The sequence below is a fragment of the Perna viridis genome, chromosome 1, assembly GCF_037379345.1.
Source record: "Perna viridis isolate PV_CMFRI_1.1 ecotype Kerala chromosome 1, ASM3737934v1, whole genome shotgun sequence".
Lineage (NCBI taxonomy): Eukaryota > Metazoa > Mollusca > Bivalvia > Mytilida > Mytilidae > Perna > Perna viridis.
In genome coordinates this window covers 29,518,334-29,533,320 of record NC_142445.1, presented here as the reverse complement: position 1 = coordinate 29,533,320, position 14,987 = coordinate 29,518,334, and the positions used below count along the sequence as shown (strand labels likewise).

General features: G+C 33.2%; 1 protein-coding gene across 1 annotated transcript; it reads right to left on the bottom strand.

Moving 5' to 3' along the window:
* Positions 1–848: 848 nt before the first annotated feature.
* Positions 849–12,294, bottom strand: LOC148628252 (uncharacterized). The gene is made up of 2 exons (XM_088585149.1): positions 11,760–12,294; positions 849–1,297 (listed from the first exon to the last, which is right to left on the bottom strand). Exons 1-2 carry the CDS (start codon positions 12,127–12,129, stop codon positions 897–899), a joined length of 771 nt encoding a protein of 256 aa, XP_088441275.1. The 5' UTR covers positions 12,130–12,294; the 3' UTR covers positions 849–896.
* Between the last annotated feature and the right edge of the window lie 2,693 nt (positions 12,295–14,987).

Below are 14,987 nucleotides of genomic sequence, written 5' to 3'. Positions count from 1 at the left end.
TATATTTCATAGAATAAAATAATTTGAGAAATTCAAGTATTTTTTCACGAGTGGAGCGTTCCGGAATGAGCGCAAAGACCAGGAATTTCTCTAACGAGTGACAGATAACGCGATCTTTGATCTTCAAAGAGTATAAGTACCAGTTTCTGCCTATTTTGTTCGCGTCTTCTAGAGAGTGCCGTCATTTCTGAAAACCAAGTTTATAGTGACGTAAAATTTTACTCTTGCCTTTGTTTTGAATATGTCTATGACGTAGCCACTTTTAAGACGTTTAATTGGTTAAGAGAATGAGTTCAGATAACCTCGTCTTACATTGGTCGTCTCAACTCGCAAAGGGCCATTTCCGAAAGAAATGCAGTGTGTTAGATATCAAAGAGAGTACTTTGTGCGGGTGCTTTTAAATAAGGTAAGACACATATCATTAATCGTTTTCGATAAGTTTCTTTTCTTATCGATAATAATTTCTTTTCCCCGGCACTATGACAAGTGTAATATTGGTTCAACCTATGATTCCAAAGAAAAGAGCAAACTGTACATACTGATAGACGATAGGAATTTATAAAACAAGGAAAACCCATGTTGTTTAATTCAGACGGTGCTCATTTACAAGAAATAGTTCACATTGAACTTGTAAAGACATGGTATACTTCTTTTAAATTAATGGTTGAGTAAGAAACGTGTCGATACGCTTCCTATGCTCTAAAGGTTTTTTTCGTGAATTTTGAGATGTTGTTTATTTTTGTACTGACATTTTGTAATCTTTCTTTGTTTCAAAGGATTTGATTTCTGTTCTGCTTTTTTTCACTTTTGATGCCAGTTCTAAGTAGAGTTGTTCCTCGTAAAATGTGTTATAAATCGAGAATATTCTACTTTATTAAAAGCAAGATGCCAAAAGTTTATTTTTTTGAATCCCCAATTTTCTCGAACACATTTTGATTGATGTCTTTAACATTTTCTCGGACATCCTTTATATTTTCTTGGAGATCATTGACCACCTCTTCAACCTTTTCCTTAACGTCATTTTCTCCATTTATATCAGTTCTTTCGTGCCGATCTTCTTCAAAGTCCTCTTTCATATCTTCAATGTCATCGACGATTTCGTTGTCCTCATCTTCCATTCCTTCATCACCCTCCAAAATGTCATTGAATGATTCAGAGTCATAATCAATGAATTCTTTATCTATCAGATCTTCATTTTCATCCATTAAATCGTCCATAGCTTCCACATCTTCCAGGTCTGTAGCATCTAAGTCCCACGGTCCATTTTCAAACTCATCTCTAGATAACAAGCCATCACCTAACAAATATAAAGAAACATTCTGAAAATTGTAGAATTTTAGCTGTGGTTTTATTTTAATTATTTTCGACCTAAGACCTCTACCGCAAATTTTTTTTGCGAATATATTCGTTGAAATAACCATTTTGATCAATTGCTTCCTAATTTTTGCTCCTGATTTGCTTTGTTTTCTGTTTGCATTTGTCTCTCTTAATACTTAAACGAGATTCCCATATTGTTCAGATAAGTGTTTCGCTTTGATGTACACACATATTAAAGGACAGGTAACGATAAGGCCCACATTTGACCCCCTCCTAGACTAGAGATTAGATATTTGATATGGATTTTTTTTATTGGGTTTAGAATGTTAAATGAATTATTTAGCATGTTCAACCACATTTATAAGCATATCATGTTTCAATGATTGAAAAGATGATGTTCAAATTTGGGCAATCTGCAAATTTTCCATTAATTATGCCGAAATTGGCACTTTTTGGAACATTTTTTTAATTCAATTTTAAGTGCCTCCTCCAACTTGACCCAAAATACTTGTTTATGATTTCTAAATGTGACTTCTGATAGAAGTACAAATCAGTGATGATATCTTTGGTTCGCGTTGGCGGAGACCTTTGAAAATAACAAAATTTACATCGAAAAATGGCATTTTCTCCGATTTTGTAGTTTTCGGAAGATTTTTCACATTCCATAAAATTGCAAATTGATGAAATGGTAAAAATTTCAAACAATTAAATATATTTATAATCATCCATTTAACAATGCATATCGTTTTTTTGTCATTTGCTTTAACATCTTTTTTGTAAAATGGGGGGGCAAATTAAGGTCCTTATCGTACCTCCTCCTCTGATGGGATTTCATGGATTTCAGACACGCTGTGATTGCCAATTTGAGAGTCTTTGGTGTGAATCGGCTGGGCATCGAATCCGTAACCTCTCGCACTCGAGGCGAGCACGCTACCCTGAGACCAAAGAGACGGTTTGTTAGATATCAGAAATTATAAACAGAGTATTTCATCTTGTACTTTACCATTAAAAAAGAATACATTTTAAAGAATATCTAAGGAAATATGCAGTTACAGCACATTTGCAGATCTGTCGACTTCTTTGATAAAAACATTACGACTTGTTCTTGAACTTCCATGCATTTTCGATTACAAGGTTTGTTGCAAAGCACAACTAGTGTGAATTTCATATATAACTATGAGTTTGCCAGATTTTGAAATATATATCGCAGATGCGAAAAAACAAATATGTAGATTCTGATTTCATTCAATGCTTTCCAGTAATTTCGTTTTATCTGAAGGATGCCATTTTGTTGCAATTAACAACAGCATACCTGTAATGTTACGGTTCCAATTGCAAAGGGGCGAGTAAATTAATCACGCATTTGTAATATTTATGATATTAAGAAGCAGTTAAATTCGGTTATTTATTAACATGAATACAGAGCTCAATGGAATGAAATTTTAATAGCAGCATTACTGTTTGTTTAATTTATAATTTATTACATTAGGTTTCATTTCTCCAAATATTAAAAAAATTAAACATGAGTAAAAATGTTTTTTCTCGATTTTTTGACATTGTATACAGTCAAACATTATCTAAAATAAAACTAAAATGTATCAAGGAAACCAGTGTATAAATTTATGAATTTTCGAAGAATTTTCACCATTTCCGACAAAGCACTCCTTATTATGATGTCATAATCACGTCATAGCATCAGGTTTAAGATAACTGATTTTTACGTCATGAACTCGTGGATCGTTACAGTGTATCCATCTGCACCATGAAAACCGATTTGTTCTACGTGTCTTATTTTTTCTTTCCTCTTTCATCTACCCCTATATGAGATCCAATGTAAACGAAATATATAAATGAAACAAAGTTGTATTTTCTGATCATTATAAATGGGGAATATTTATAAAAAAAAAAAAAAAAAAAAAAAAAAAAAACACGATATTTAATTACAAGATTATTTATTTAACAAATTTTCCTAAATAACAAAATATAGAGCAATGCTTTGATGCTTGTCTGCTCCACACTAACTTACACCGGAACTTTTAATGGCCACTATGGAAGCGGGAGATTTGACTTGCTTTTTATCAAAATTTAAAATGGGAGATATTCTAAGAACTTAGCCAAGTAAATGTAAGACAAGAACAGTTGTTAATAACAATGTATCTAATTTGGCTAGCGGAGTTTCTTGAATAGATTGTTAGGCTAAGAGGTGCTGAAGTTAGATATCGGCAAATCGGCAAAAAATATACCAAATTGTCAGCAGTGAGATGATTTAAATACGTTGTTACATGCTGAGGTTGTCAGGCTATAATACGGAAAACCTGACCGCAAACCATAGTGGTGCATCGTGTTGGGAAAGATGCCACGTTCCTTGCACGTTTAAGAACGCTACTGTGGTATTCTCCCGGAGTAGGAACCATAGGGCTCTGCCACAGGAGTCTAAATTGCCCGACCCTACCCACCTTCAGTGGTAATCAGAATTTCTCGACCCCATTATCCCTGTGTCTCATCCCATTTTTTCATTTCATCATCATTTCATGTTCATTTTATCATCCACTTCATGTCCATCGCCTGAATATAGCTGAAATACTGCTGCTCGGGCGTTAAACCCCAACAAACAATAGGATAAAAGCAGTAGCCCCTACTTCTTGGCGCTAAAAATATGAAATGCTAGATCCTAACACTTGTATTTGTTGGTTAATATGTTGTCTTTACAATTTGAATTAGAATTCTTCGGGGTTTTTTTGTTTTTGTTTTTGTTTTTTTTTTTCTAACGGCTTATCATACTATTGCTTATCAGTTCCATGTTTTTTCACATGTTTGGTGGAATCTGTTCAAAAATTTGATCAATCTCATACCCTAAGGAATGAGAAGGATGTAAATTGTTCAGATAAAATATAATTGATCAACATGAAGATTGTTGAAATAATAAAATTCATATTTTTTTCTGAAACTACTTACAGCTGCAAAGACTTGGTTAAACATTGATTAACTTCAACAATTCAGTGTAAGTGCGTGAGAATGTCTATTTTACTTGAACGGAAAATGGAAATTTATTATGTATCTTTTGTTGTAACGAAATTGACTATTTTACATAAAATTCAATTCATTAGATTTAGTGATCGAGATAAATTTAAACAATGAAACCTGTCCAAACCGAACTCCTTTTGGATTTTAGAATTTTATCGGTAAAGACTGATGTCCGGTTTACCCAGGTTTAAAGAAAATACATTTAAATTGATATAAAGGGACTTTAAATGTGCATAAACGTAACGTTTTTGGCACAATAGAGTAACGTTTTCTGTGTGGACGTCGCGCGAAAAAAACTATGGCTAGTGAAAATATGAGACCAAGAAAGTGAAACAGGGGAAGTGGGCATTTAAAATACTGTTTAAGTTTAATTCTAATTAAATACAAAATACAGTTTTCTAGTTAGGCCATTTTAACATTTTGCCACCCTCGTTTTTTTACCGTTACGCTGCGGAGTATCACTTGATGCTTTATTATCCTATTTTTCTCATTTACAATCAAGCTAGACATATTACAATGAAATATGAAACCTTCCTAAACTGAACTCTGAATGTTACAAACACTTGACACATTATATCAATGTTAATATAACGAGAATGGATATGGTGAATATGTCAAAGCGACAATAACCCCACCGGGATGAAAAATGTCGGCTCAAGGTCACCCATTAGTCTTTATTGAACAACGAGGAAACCCTCACAACACAGGGCCCCAAAACAACATTATACGCAGGTACAGCGAACACATTACCCGTATAGATTCCAGAAACATAAAAAAAAAACTGAAAGTGAAAACGAAACAATACCTACAGAGGCCGGAAATTCAAGACTTGGGACAGGCGCAAAAAATGTAGCGGGGTTTACGTATTTTGAACTAATGCACAGTTTTAATGTCCAAAAGGTTTTTTTAGACAGGTCTTACTGTAACAAAACATAATGAGTCAAGAGATACAGAGACTTATCGTATAATCATTTGTAATCTTTGTAATTATGTAATGATACAGATGTAATTATGTTTATTTTATCCACTTCAATGTTCGAATTGGCAGTCAAGTGCCGTGGTGTAAAAAAATGCGGTAAAGTACATATCAAATCGCTGTGATTGACTTAGTAGTTAAGGATAGATTTTTCTGGCGGTGTTAGAAGTACTCAGAAATGTTAATATATGTTGTACGTTGTATGTTGACAACATGCTGTGAGTTGCTAGAGTTATATTTATAATTATTTAAATGATATTAACAACAAAATAACTTGAAGACGTAATCGTGATTCTTGTGGTCGATTTATGCACATTGTCGTAAGGAAACTGAAATAAACTTTTTTTTTGTTTATTAGTATAGGCAACCTGCTTCATTGGTGGTGAACAATGTCGCGATCCAGGGCGTTCAAGGGGTTGACACCCCTCCTTTATATTTGAAAATGTGTCATTTTCATTTGTAAAATTGGCAAAAAATGGTAAATAATGTCCTAGCACCCCACCACACCCCCACCGATGAACCCCGGCTGGCAACATATCTAGATCCGTCCCTTTTGAATAAATAATTAATTACATGGCAAAAAAATAATAATAATAATTAACTTTTATTATATAGTGTGCATGATACTGGTTATATATGTGGATTAATTTTGTATTAGTTGTTGTTGCTTGGATCCTAACCAACTCGTCATTAATATTATTAAAAGTAATAATGTTTTAACAGCTAGACATCATTCAATATAACTAATGCTCAACATAGAATTGTAATCACTTTTTAGCAACACTTTATTCAATCACTGAAAGAATTCACAAAGGAATATATTAGTCTGACGTCACTGAAACATCGTAAGTTTCTTTACTACAATGAATTTTCACATTCTTTGGATTCGTAGACAAAAAAGTGAGAATTCTTCTCAAAAAGTACTAAGTAGGTTGAGAAATTATATAACATGGGAATTTTTTCATGTATTTTTTGAGTCTCTTTGTTCGCGATAAAACATACTCTGCTATGAATAAAATTCATGCACATACTATGTTAATTGTACAGAAATGTTTAACGTCGATAATTTTAGCGCTCTATTAAAACTTGATTACAATGAGGTTGTAAGGAAATAAGTTATGAATATGTAGTCATTTTACTCATCGCAACTAAGTGGGTTCGAGGGGTGACCCATCCACCCCCCACCCCAACCCCTTTCCACATACACACACACACTTTGAAAATTTTGTGTGAAATTTGGGTAAAAGAGCAAACGATAGACTGAAAATCCCTTTTTTCTGGACCTTCTTTTCAAAATCACTGGATCCACCCCTGTTCGCTATATCACGAGGTTACAACAGTCTTTTTTTTTTTATTTCGACCAATTTTATAATTGAAACTTTCCTTTTTTAACACCAGATTCTTTTAAATGAGATTTGTTATAACTTTGATAGAGTAATCAAGGGAACCTAGATTATAGCGGAAATCAAAAGAATGTAATCAAGGGACAAAGACCAGACATGGTAAACAGACAAACACAACAAAGAACATGAAGTAACTAAAATAACACATACAAAGAAACAAAAGTAAATGAGCAACTCGCACTAAAAACTGGGAGCATGGATCTGGTGCACCGGTAAGGCAAGCGTCCTCTGCTTTTTTAGAAACACCCGCCAAGTTGCTCATAAAAATCAAGTCATGGGTAGACGAAAGAGGAAAGGAAAACTACGACACGTTGAACAAATCAGTTTTCATGGTGCAAATGGATACACCGAAACGATCCACGAGCCCATGATGACGACCATAACACTTATGTAGGGATGACTTCAATCTTGTAGCAACATAACCCTGTTCCAGAAGCCTAATTGTAAGAAGTCTAACGCGATACAAAAATTCTGCGAAGTTACGGCAAGCTCTGGCATAACGTTGTGATATGAAAACTCCATACGCAGGCGTTGAAAGGATGTTGCCACAGATAAAATGAAATGAATTTTTACTTTTTCAGATTTGATTCGTTCATAGCATACATGACCTGAACTTGGATTTCGTAAAATTTAAGGCGATTTTATACAGGTCAAAAAAAGGCGAAAAAAATAAAGTTATAACAGTTTTGACATCTTGGTAGAACTTCTGAATGCTACATTTGGCTTTCTATTTCGATATTTTAGGATTTTAGTATTTCGCGTCTATACTTTTTATATTTGGATTAAGATCTACCTAGGTTTTCGGTTCTAATTATAAACAAGTGAACAGAAATTTGCAATAATTAGATAGGTGGTATTTTTGTATTTCAACTTAAAGAAAACGGACCAGAAGTAAAAGCGGTGAAATCCATCTCATAGTTCTAATTTACTCACCACGGTATAAAGAAGAAATGTATATTTGTCAAATCGAAACCGGAATTTCTTAAATCGAGATTAGCACTTTCAACGAAACTTAGAAACACGAAAATTAGTTCCTCTTCCACGTTGGAATCCATCTGTTAATTACGCTCCATACTATGGCGAAAGGTTTGAAAAGGGTGGGGGTAATGGAACCGGGGGTTTCGACTAGACAAAGAAATTTGACACAACAAAGGAAGTGAAATAGATATATATCTTTATTACTCAAACACCAAAAATATGGTACGGAGAACAAATTCAATGCAAAATAACCAAAAAAAAAAAAAAAAAAAAACAAGACAAAACAAAACAAAACAAAAACAAAACAACAACAACAACACGAATATAGAAAAACAAGTAAATTAGCAACCCAGAATGCATTGAAAACAGGGAGCATGGACCGGGTGAACCGGTAGGTTTCGACTGTATGGCGTTTGTTCTTTTATATCTGGATGGGTATATTTCTATGCCAATGAGTTTCGTGTGTAACTGACAGGTACTCGAAATTCATCAAAGTTTACTCTATAATCTGTCGTTATGGATTTTTAAAAACAGTTTCTAACATTCGATGAAGTTGAAAGATAAAATTTTAAAGAAAATGTACAATTCTATTTTAATTTAATTTTTTTTTGTGGGGTGGGGTGAATATTCATATGCGAAAAATCCCATTTGATTAAATATATATAGATGTCTTTATTTTCAAATGCAGCTTGGCATGTATATTAACATTACATCACAATCAACATGTAAATTTGAAATCGTTTTGTAAATTTCGATTTTTGAAATCAGTGATGTGCTTGTATCATATTCAATTTTTTTAACGCCTATCAAGTTTTCATTTGAAAAAGAATGAAATCAGTCCAAGTTTCTTTGATACTTACTCGAGATTAATGTAAATTGTTGAATGCAAACGCTCCAATAATTTGTAAGAGGTGTGTCCCTTACCCTAGGTCTACCTCCTTAAGTGGAAGAGGAAAATCTTAAGAATTCTTGGAGGGGATTTACCCGATTGGTTGAAATAAAAACGCAGTTCATGGTAAAGACCATAATCGGAAGAATACAAAATGTCTGCATATAAAAAATGGTATTTTATACAAAGTAATATGCTAGTGTTCTGATAGATCATGTATAGACTATTGGTAGGACTGCACATGACAGAACACATGAATCGCTTCATTACCTCCATTTATGACGATATCACATTTTTCTTCTCAAAAATCATGTGCCGTTTAATACATGTCGCTACTCCAAGATTTTATTTCTTCTTTCTTTTTAGTTTTTAACATTAGCATATTTTTTTTTGTAAAAACAAGTGGTAATACATTGTAAGTTTGATAATAGATACCACGTTGGACAAAAATAGAAACCAGAAGTTTTATATTGTACTTGCCCTGGATAAGTTCCAACTATTTGATCAGAATCTGACTGAGAATTGATAAAATTGTAAATCAATTATAGACAGCCGTTAAGCATCAAATCTACATGAAAAGTATTAAAATCGTATATTGTCAAGCTTGAATCCTCAAAAAGATAGAAGATATCATTTAAAGCTATTTTCAGTCAGACGTTTAGGAGTTTGTTTGGTTCATATTTTTTTATTATTTTCAGTACATTTTACTTAATAACGGTGGTTGATTTAAATAAAAGTTGGATTTGTGTACAAGTATAGTGCATGCAACTGTTTACTCATCAGTTAATCAGGTAAAATGGAATGGGTCGATCAGACACCTGTGTCGGTGATGTTTCTGACAATCCCAAAACATCAGATAGCAATAAGGAAGACTTTCATTTAGTACTTTCATGCATGAGCTTTAATTGCTTGAAAGCAATGCACCTGTAGTCTCATTTATTGTCTTGAAGGTATCTTAAATATCTCCTTGGCATTATAGCAAGTAAAATAGCTAACTTCGGGGGCCAAAGTTTGTCTTTTCTATATCGAATGACCTTAAGGCTTATACCTGACAAAATATCTTGGGTAATTGACGTTGATATTATTATGTAGGCATTTGAATCTACGTCTATTAGAAAGTTAAAATCACGTGGTTAAAATGCCCTTGTCAACTTCACAGCTTATTATCTGGTAATAAATGGTCATTCAGTAAAGGGTAGACCAACTCTATTCCTTGACGTGAACTGTTTATTCGCTGTAATTACGGCCGGAAATGGTTTCTAACACTAATATTCGGAGTCTGTGTGTAATATGGCTTGAATTGTAAGGAATCTACCTTCAGTTGGTGTTCTAAAGCAAATTTGTGGGCACAGTAATGTTGATTTTTGTTTCTACAAACACAAAAAGGAGTACTCCAGAATTTCTTTCGGTAATGTTCATGATTTTTTTTAAATTCATGGAGTTAATTTTAAAGCGTGTTATTATACGTACGTGCATGTTTATGTCGTATACCTGGAAAGTCATTATTTGCATGATTGTAAATTCACAAAAATCGGCCAACGAACATGAGTTTATGAATTTAACATAGTTTCCCCTCCAAAAAGTCAGCTCACTGGATACCAACTTTTGGGGTATAATGTTTTTGACTGGGCCGTTCGTCAGTTCGTCCTTCATCATTATATTGTTTTTTTTTGGTCTGATTTCGTTCAAATTTGGATTAAGAAATAAAAAATAAAAATACTGAATGGGATTGGTGATAGATTTTAGCATAAATCAGTTGAGATACTATTTCGGGTGGGGCATTTTGTGAGTCAAAACTCATATATTTATGCTGACAGCATTGATACTTTCTTTTTTGTCAGATTTGTCAAACTTTGCTGAAATATCCATTACTATAACGACTGGGATGTCATTGATTTTAACAGAATTCCATTGTAGGGAGGAGAGGGGGCTTTTACGTAAATAATTAAAAATAAAAAATTCATGCTTGTCGTAGATTTAGTTGTTTTTTCTTCCAAAACAATCACTTGAGAGGAACTTTACGTTATTTCTCTCAAAGACTGTCCAATATGATGGCGCATGTGGTATGTGAGCATGCTTACTGAAGCTCTTTCATTACATTAGCATATATTGAGAAAAAATCATGGTATTTAATATCCGTTGCCGCGAAAAAATCCACAAGTTTAACAAAAATTACATTACGGCGACAGAAAGTGTACATTTGAAGAAACCCCACTTGAAGAATGAAGATATTTTAGAAGCTCAATACAGATTCCTACGTATGGTAAAGCGTTAAGAAATCTATCAAAAAGTAAATATGATACTTATTCACAAATTATGTAATCATACACAAGGGTTATGTTTGTTTTATATTATCAAATGCAATTATTTGTAGTAGATTACTTATAAATAAGTACAAACGTCTGTCATATCAATGATTCAAAGTGTTTTTATCAGACTGGTATATGTATTAGTATATGTCGATCTGTTGATGTTTTAACCTAACATTGACATGTGTTTTATCGATATATACATTACCCTTGAAATTGTAACTTTCATGACCGATGAATTCAAGTATCTGTCATGGATCCATTAAAACTTTTCTTTAAAACAACGGATTATTTGAGCAGAAGTGATACTAAAAACATACTATACTTATCATGGTCCCACCTTTTTCGATTATAAATAAAAATATCGACACAGTGAAAGGCGATAGTAAGCTTTCTTATTGCACCAAAAAAGATATGACATCCTTTAACCAAAACTCGATGTTAGTTCATTGTACTATGTGAGTGTGGAAGTACTATACAATGTATGTACTTCGATATACCATATTACCTCCATACACAGTTGAAACTATATGTAGCCGTTGATATTTCATGCAAATTTTGATTAGCTTTATATTAGTCGGAATAGGTTTAAATTAGTGTATGATTCAGGACGAAGACTCATATTATTTTATCATTGATCAAAGATCAAAACAGCAGTAAATATATTTTTCATAACATTATGGAAGTTTATAACACATAGTGGAACTCCACCTATCGGTCTAGACTTATAACTTCTAAAAAGCTTAAGATTCTATTTAAAAAAGAAAATATTTATATCTCAATTTTGATTTTTAAATTATTAACGCAATTTATTACAGAAACGTCCATTGTTGTTAACATTAAAATGAGTTTTTTTGACTTACCATCTTCATCGGCATCTTTCAGAGCAAGAGCTATATTTTCCGAAACTCCAATTACAGTTATAAGTTCACCTTCATCAATAAAATCGTCTCCGTTCTCGTCGTATTTATCGAATTTACTCGGAAATGAAATCGGAACAAACTCCGCCTCATCCTTCTTCAGCACAATCGGATCTTCAGCATCCGTGTCCTCAATAGCTTTCTCCTCCTCTGAATCTGGAATGAGATTGTCACCCAAGGTATCCAAAATGTCTTCTTGTTGCTGTTTTAATTGTTCTAGGTACTCTTTCTCAGCTCGGAGTTCAACATCAAGAGGTGGCGGGGCCACAACTGAGGAAATTACAACGCATAAAATTCCTAAAGTCAATCGCATGGCTTACACTTACGACTAAATGCAATTAATTTGTCGATCAAGAAAAAAGCTTTGTTTGAAACAAGTTAGAGTAAGAAACTAAGTGTTAACGTAAAATATCAAATATATTATATCATCAGAGAATAAAAAATGCCTGATATCGTTTTATACACGAGGCAAAATGTCATCATAAGATGCTGTTGGCTTAATTGCATCTTACGTTAACAATGACACGTGTAATGAGATGAAACAAATATGCATGTCGATAAATTAGGAATATGAGCCCTAAGTGAGCAAAGATGTACAAATTGGCTTGATTAATTATAAAAGTACATTGGTAAGGGCATAAATATGGAGGGGTATAATGATTAATTGCGGTCTAACTGTCGTTAATTGAGTCTGACTAAAGAGGATACGGTTTTCCTCGATGAAATAAATTGCCATGCGAGTTTTTGTAAATTGTGCATTTTTTAACCGTGCGCGCTACAGCCAGTGCACTACAAAGCTCTAATTAAGTAACATGTTGTAAAAATGAATTTAGAAAGGCAGTACGTTAAAATTACATTTGAATTTCTGAACTGCACCAGGTATTTACTTTATGAATTATGAATAGTATACACGTATGGAGTTAGAAGTACAATAATGATGAACGGACGAACATTTGCCCATCAATATAAATTACAAGATGAAATGTAAAAAGATGTACGATCTATTCACATGCTTAAGTAAGTCATACACTCCTTACTTAACTATTCTGCTGATTCACACGCTGTCAGTCATAGAATGAATGTCTCGAGCAAAAAGCTGATTCAATGATAAATGTGGTTTGAGAGGATCAGGTGTTTTACACTGTGACTAACTGGTGTAAACTTATAGCGAGTTATCACGGTAAAGTTTCCTTCAGGGAATAGATTTGGTCTTCTCTTGGATAGGTAGTTGACTGGGATTTGAACTATTTAACTTGATTAAAATACACGTTAAATGACCTTTCTTTGTTAATTGTATTAGATCTAAATATCTACACCACTTTATCAGAAAATAGTCATTCAATCAAAGGAAGACTATCTTTGAGGTTCACTGGAATACTCCCAGCAAGTTGAACGTCGCTTTCAAAACATTTGTCACGACCTAATTATGCAGAATGTCGGTTTAAAAACGTATAAACTCGTGACAAAAAAAAAACATCTCCTGATCAGAGTTTCGTGGTTAAACAAATGTGTAAAAAGTGTTCTTACTTCTGTGAGAACCGTTTGAACTCCAGGATAATAGGTGATATTACACGAAAATTTTCAAAGTACGGATTGTCCTATATAAAATAAATCGAAAGCTGGCATTGAAAATGCAGTCAAATTTCAACAAAAGCAAAATAAAAAAAAACAAAACAAACAAAAAAAAAAACGATAGAAAAGGGGGGGTACTTGGTATCACAATTTTCTATTGTTAGATTGTTATTTTTTTGTTTTTATTTTGCTTTCGTTGAAATTTGACATTGTCGGCCAACCAACTGTGAAATACACGAGTAAACATATAGTAGTATTCTATACCAAAAAAAGAAAGAGACACCCCCATTATCAATAACTCGCTCATTTCTAAATAAGTGTTTCTCATTATCTTAAGTTTACCAGAAAAGCTGTACTATCCACGTTTTATTTGAAATGAATACGGTCTCGTAAGTATTAACCATGCGTCTGTTTGATTATCTAAAGAAAGCGTTATGAAATTGTATTTTTAAAATACTAATAAAACAAATTTAAAAAAAAGTACCTCGCATCATTTACCTTCTATAAATTATAAAACTTAAATTGTCGGTAACACTACATCAGACGAATCCTTATTACGATATATATTATTTTGATTCCATCTTTTCAGCAAACAACTTAGCATCCTAAAAATGAATAGGATTGGTGTTTCCTCCAATGTATTTTTATAATACATATTTTCCAGATTGATATTTTTCGTCATAATTACAAAATATTTTAAAGCAATTTTCAGAAATCTGTATTACATACTATTTTATTCCCAGCATGAGTGCTTATATTGATCGAGGTGATATTATATATGCGAAAATTGTTTTCATGTAATGTACAATTTATTATACATATGAAGATGCGAGTATTACCGTCCGTCAGACCAAAAAACGAAAATGAAAAGAGAATTCCGAGTAGGGGTGTGATGTAAGTTCAGCCAAATGACAGCTTGATATGGGCCAAAGAGTAATCAAGGAAACAAGATTCGAGGGGAAATCAAATCAAAAGAATATATTCCAAGGATAGCGACTAGAAGAGAAAACAGACACACACAACAAAGAACATGAAATAACACTAACACCCCCTAAAAAACAAACTTACATGAACAACCTGGACTCTACTAAAAACTGGTAACATAGACCAGGTCCATCTACCAGGTAAAAATAATCCAAACCTAACAGACACCACTGATAGTAGGTGGATTCAGGAATTTTTTCAGCAGCTGGTTTATAATTTACCAGATTTTCCAACAAGTAACAAAAGGTATGGGAATATAGCCCATGGGCTTCTTTCAGATATTTGGTTGAGTTGTTTCCTCTTGTACACATCCCCCGATTCTGATATTTTCAATACTCAATGGGGACCTGTCTTTCTGATCTTCTACACCAATCAAGCACTTTTTTCCAGATTTCATCTATCTTTTATTTGGTTCTGGTAAATCAATAAACACACCTAACATGTGATGACAACACTGTTAATTGAATGAGCTGTTTATGAGGCACTGCTCTTAAAAGATGTGTGGACAGACGGTCAGATAGATGGACAGACAGACAGGGAAAATCTTATATACTACAAAACTTGGTTAGCACAAGCAGAAGTATAAAAACAATACTTGGTCATTAACTACTGCAA

Coding starts and splice junctions, on each gene's coding strand:
- LOC148628252 (XM_088585149.1), bottom strand. CDS start 12,129: ATGCGATTGACTTTAGGAATTTTATGCGTTGTAATTTCCTCAGTTGTG. Junction 1,298..11,759: donor GAAAGATGCCGATGAAGATG/GTAAGTCAAAAA, acceptor TATATTTGTTAG/GTGATGGCTTGTTATCTAGA.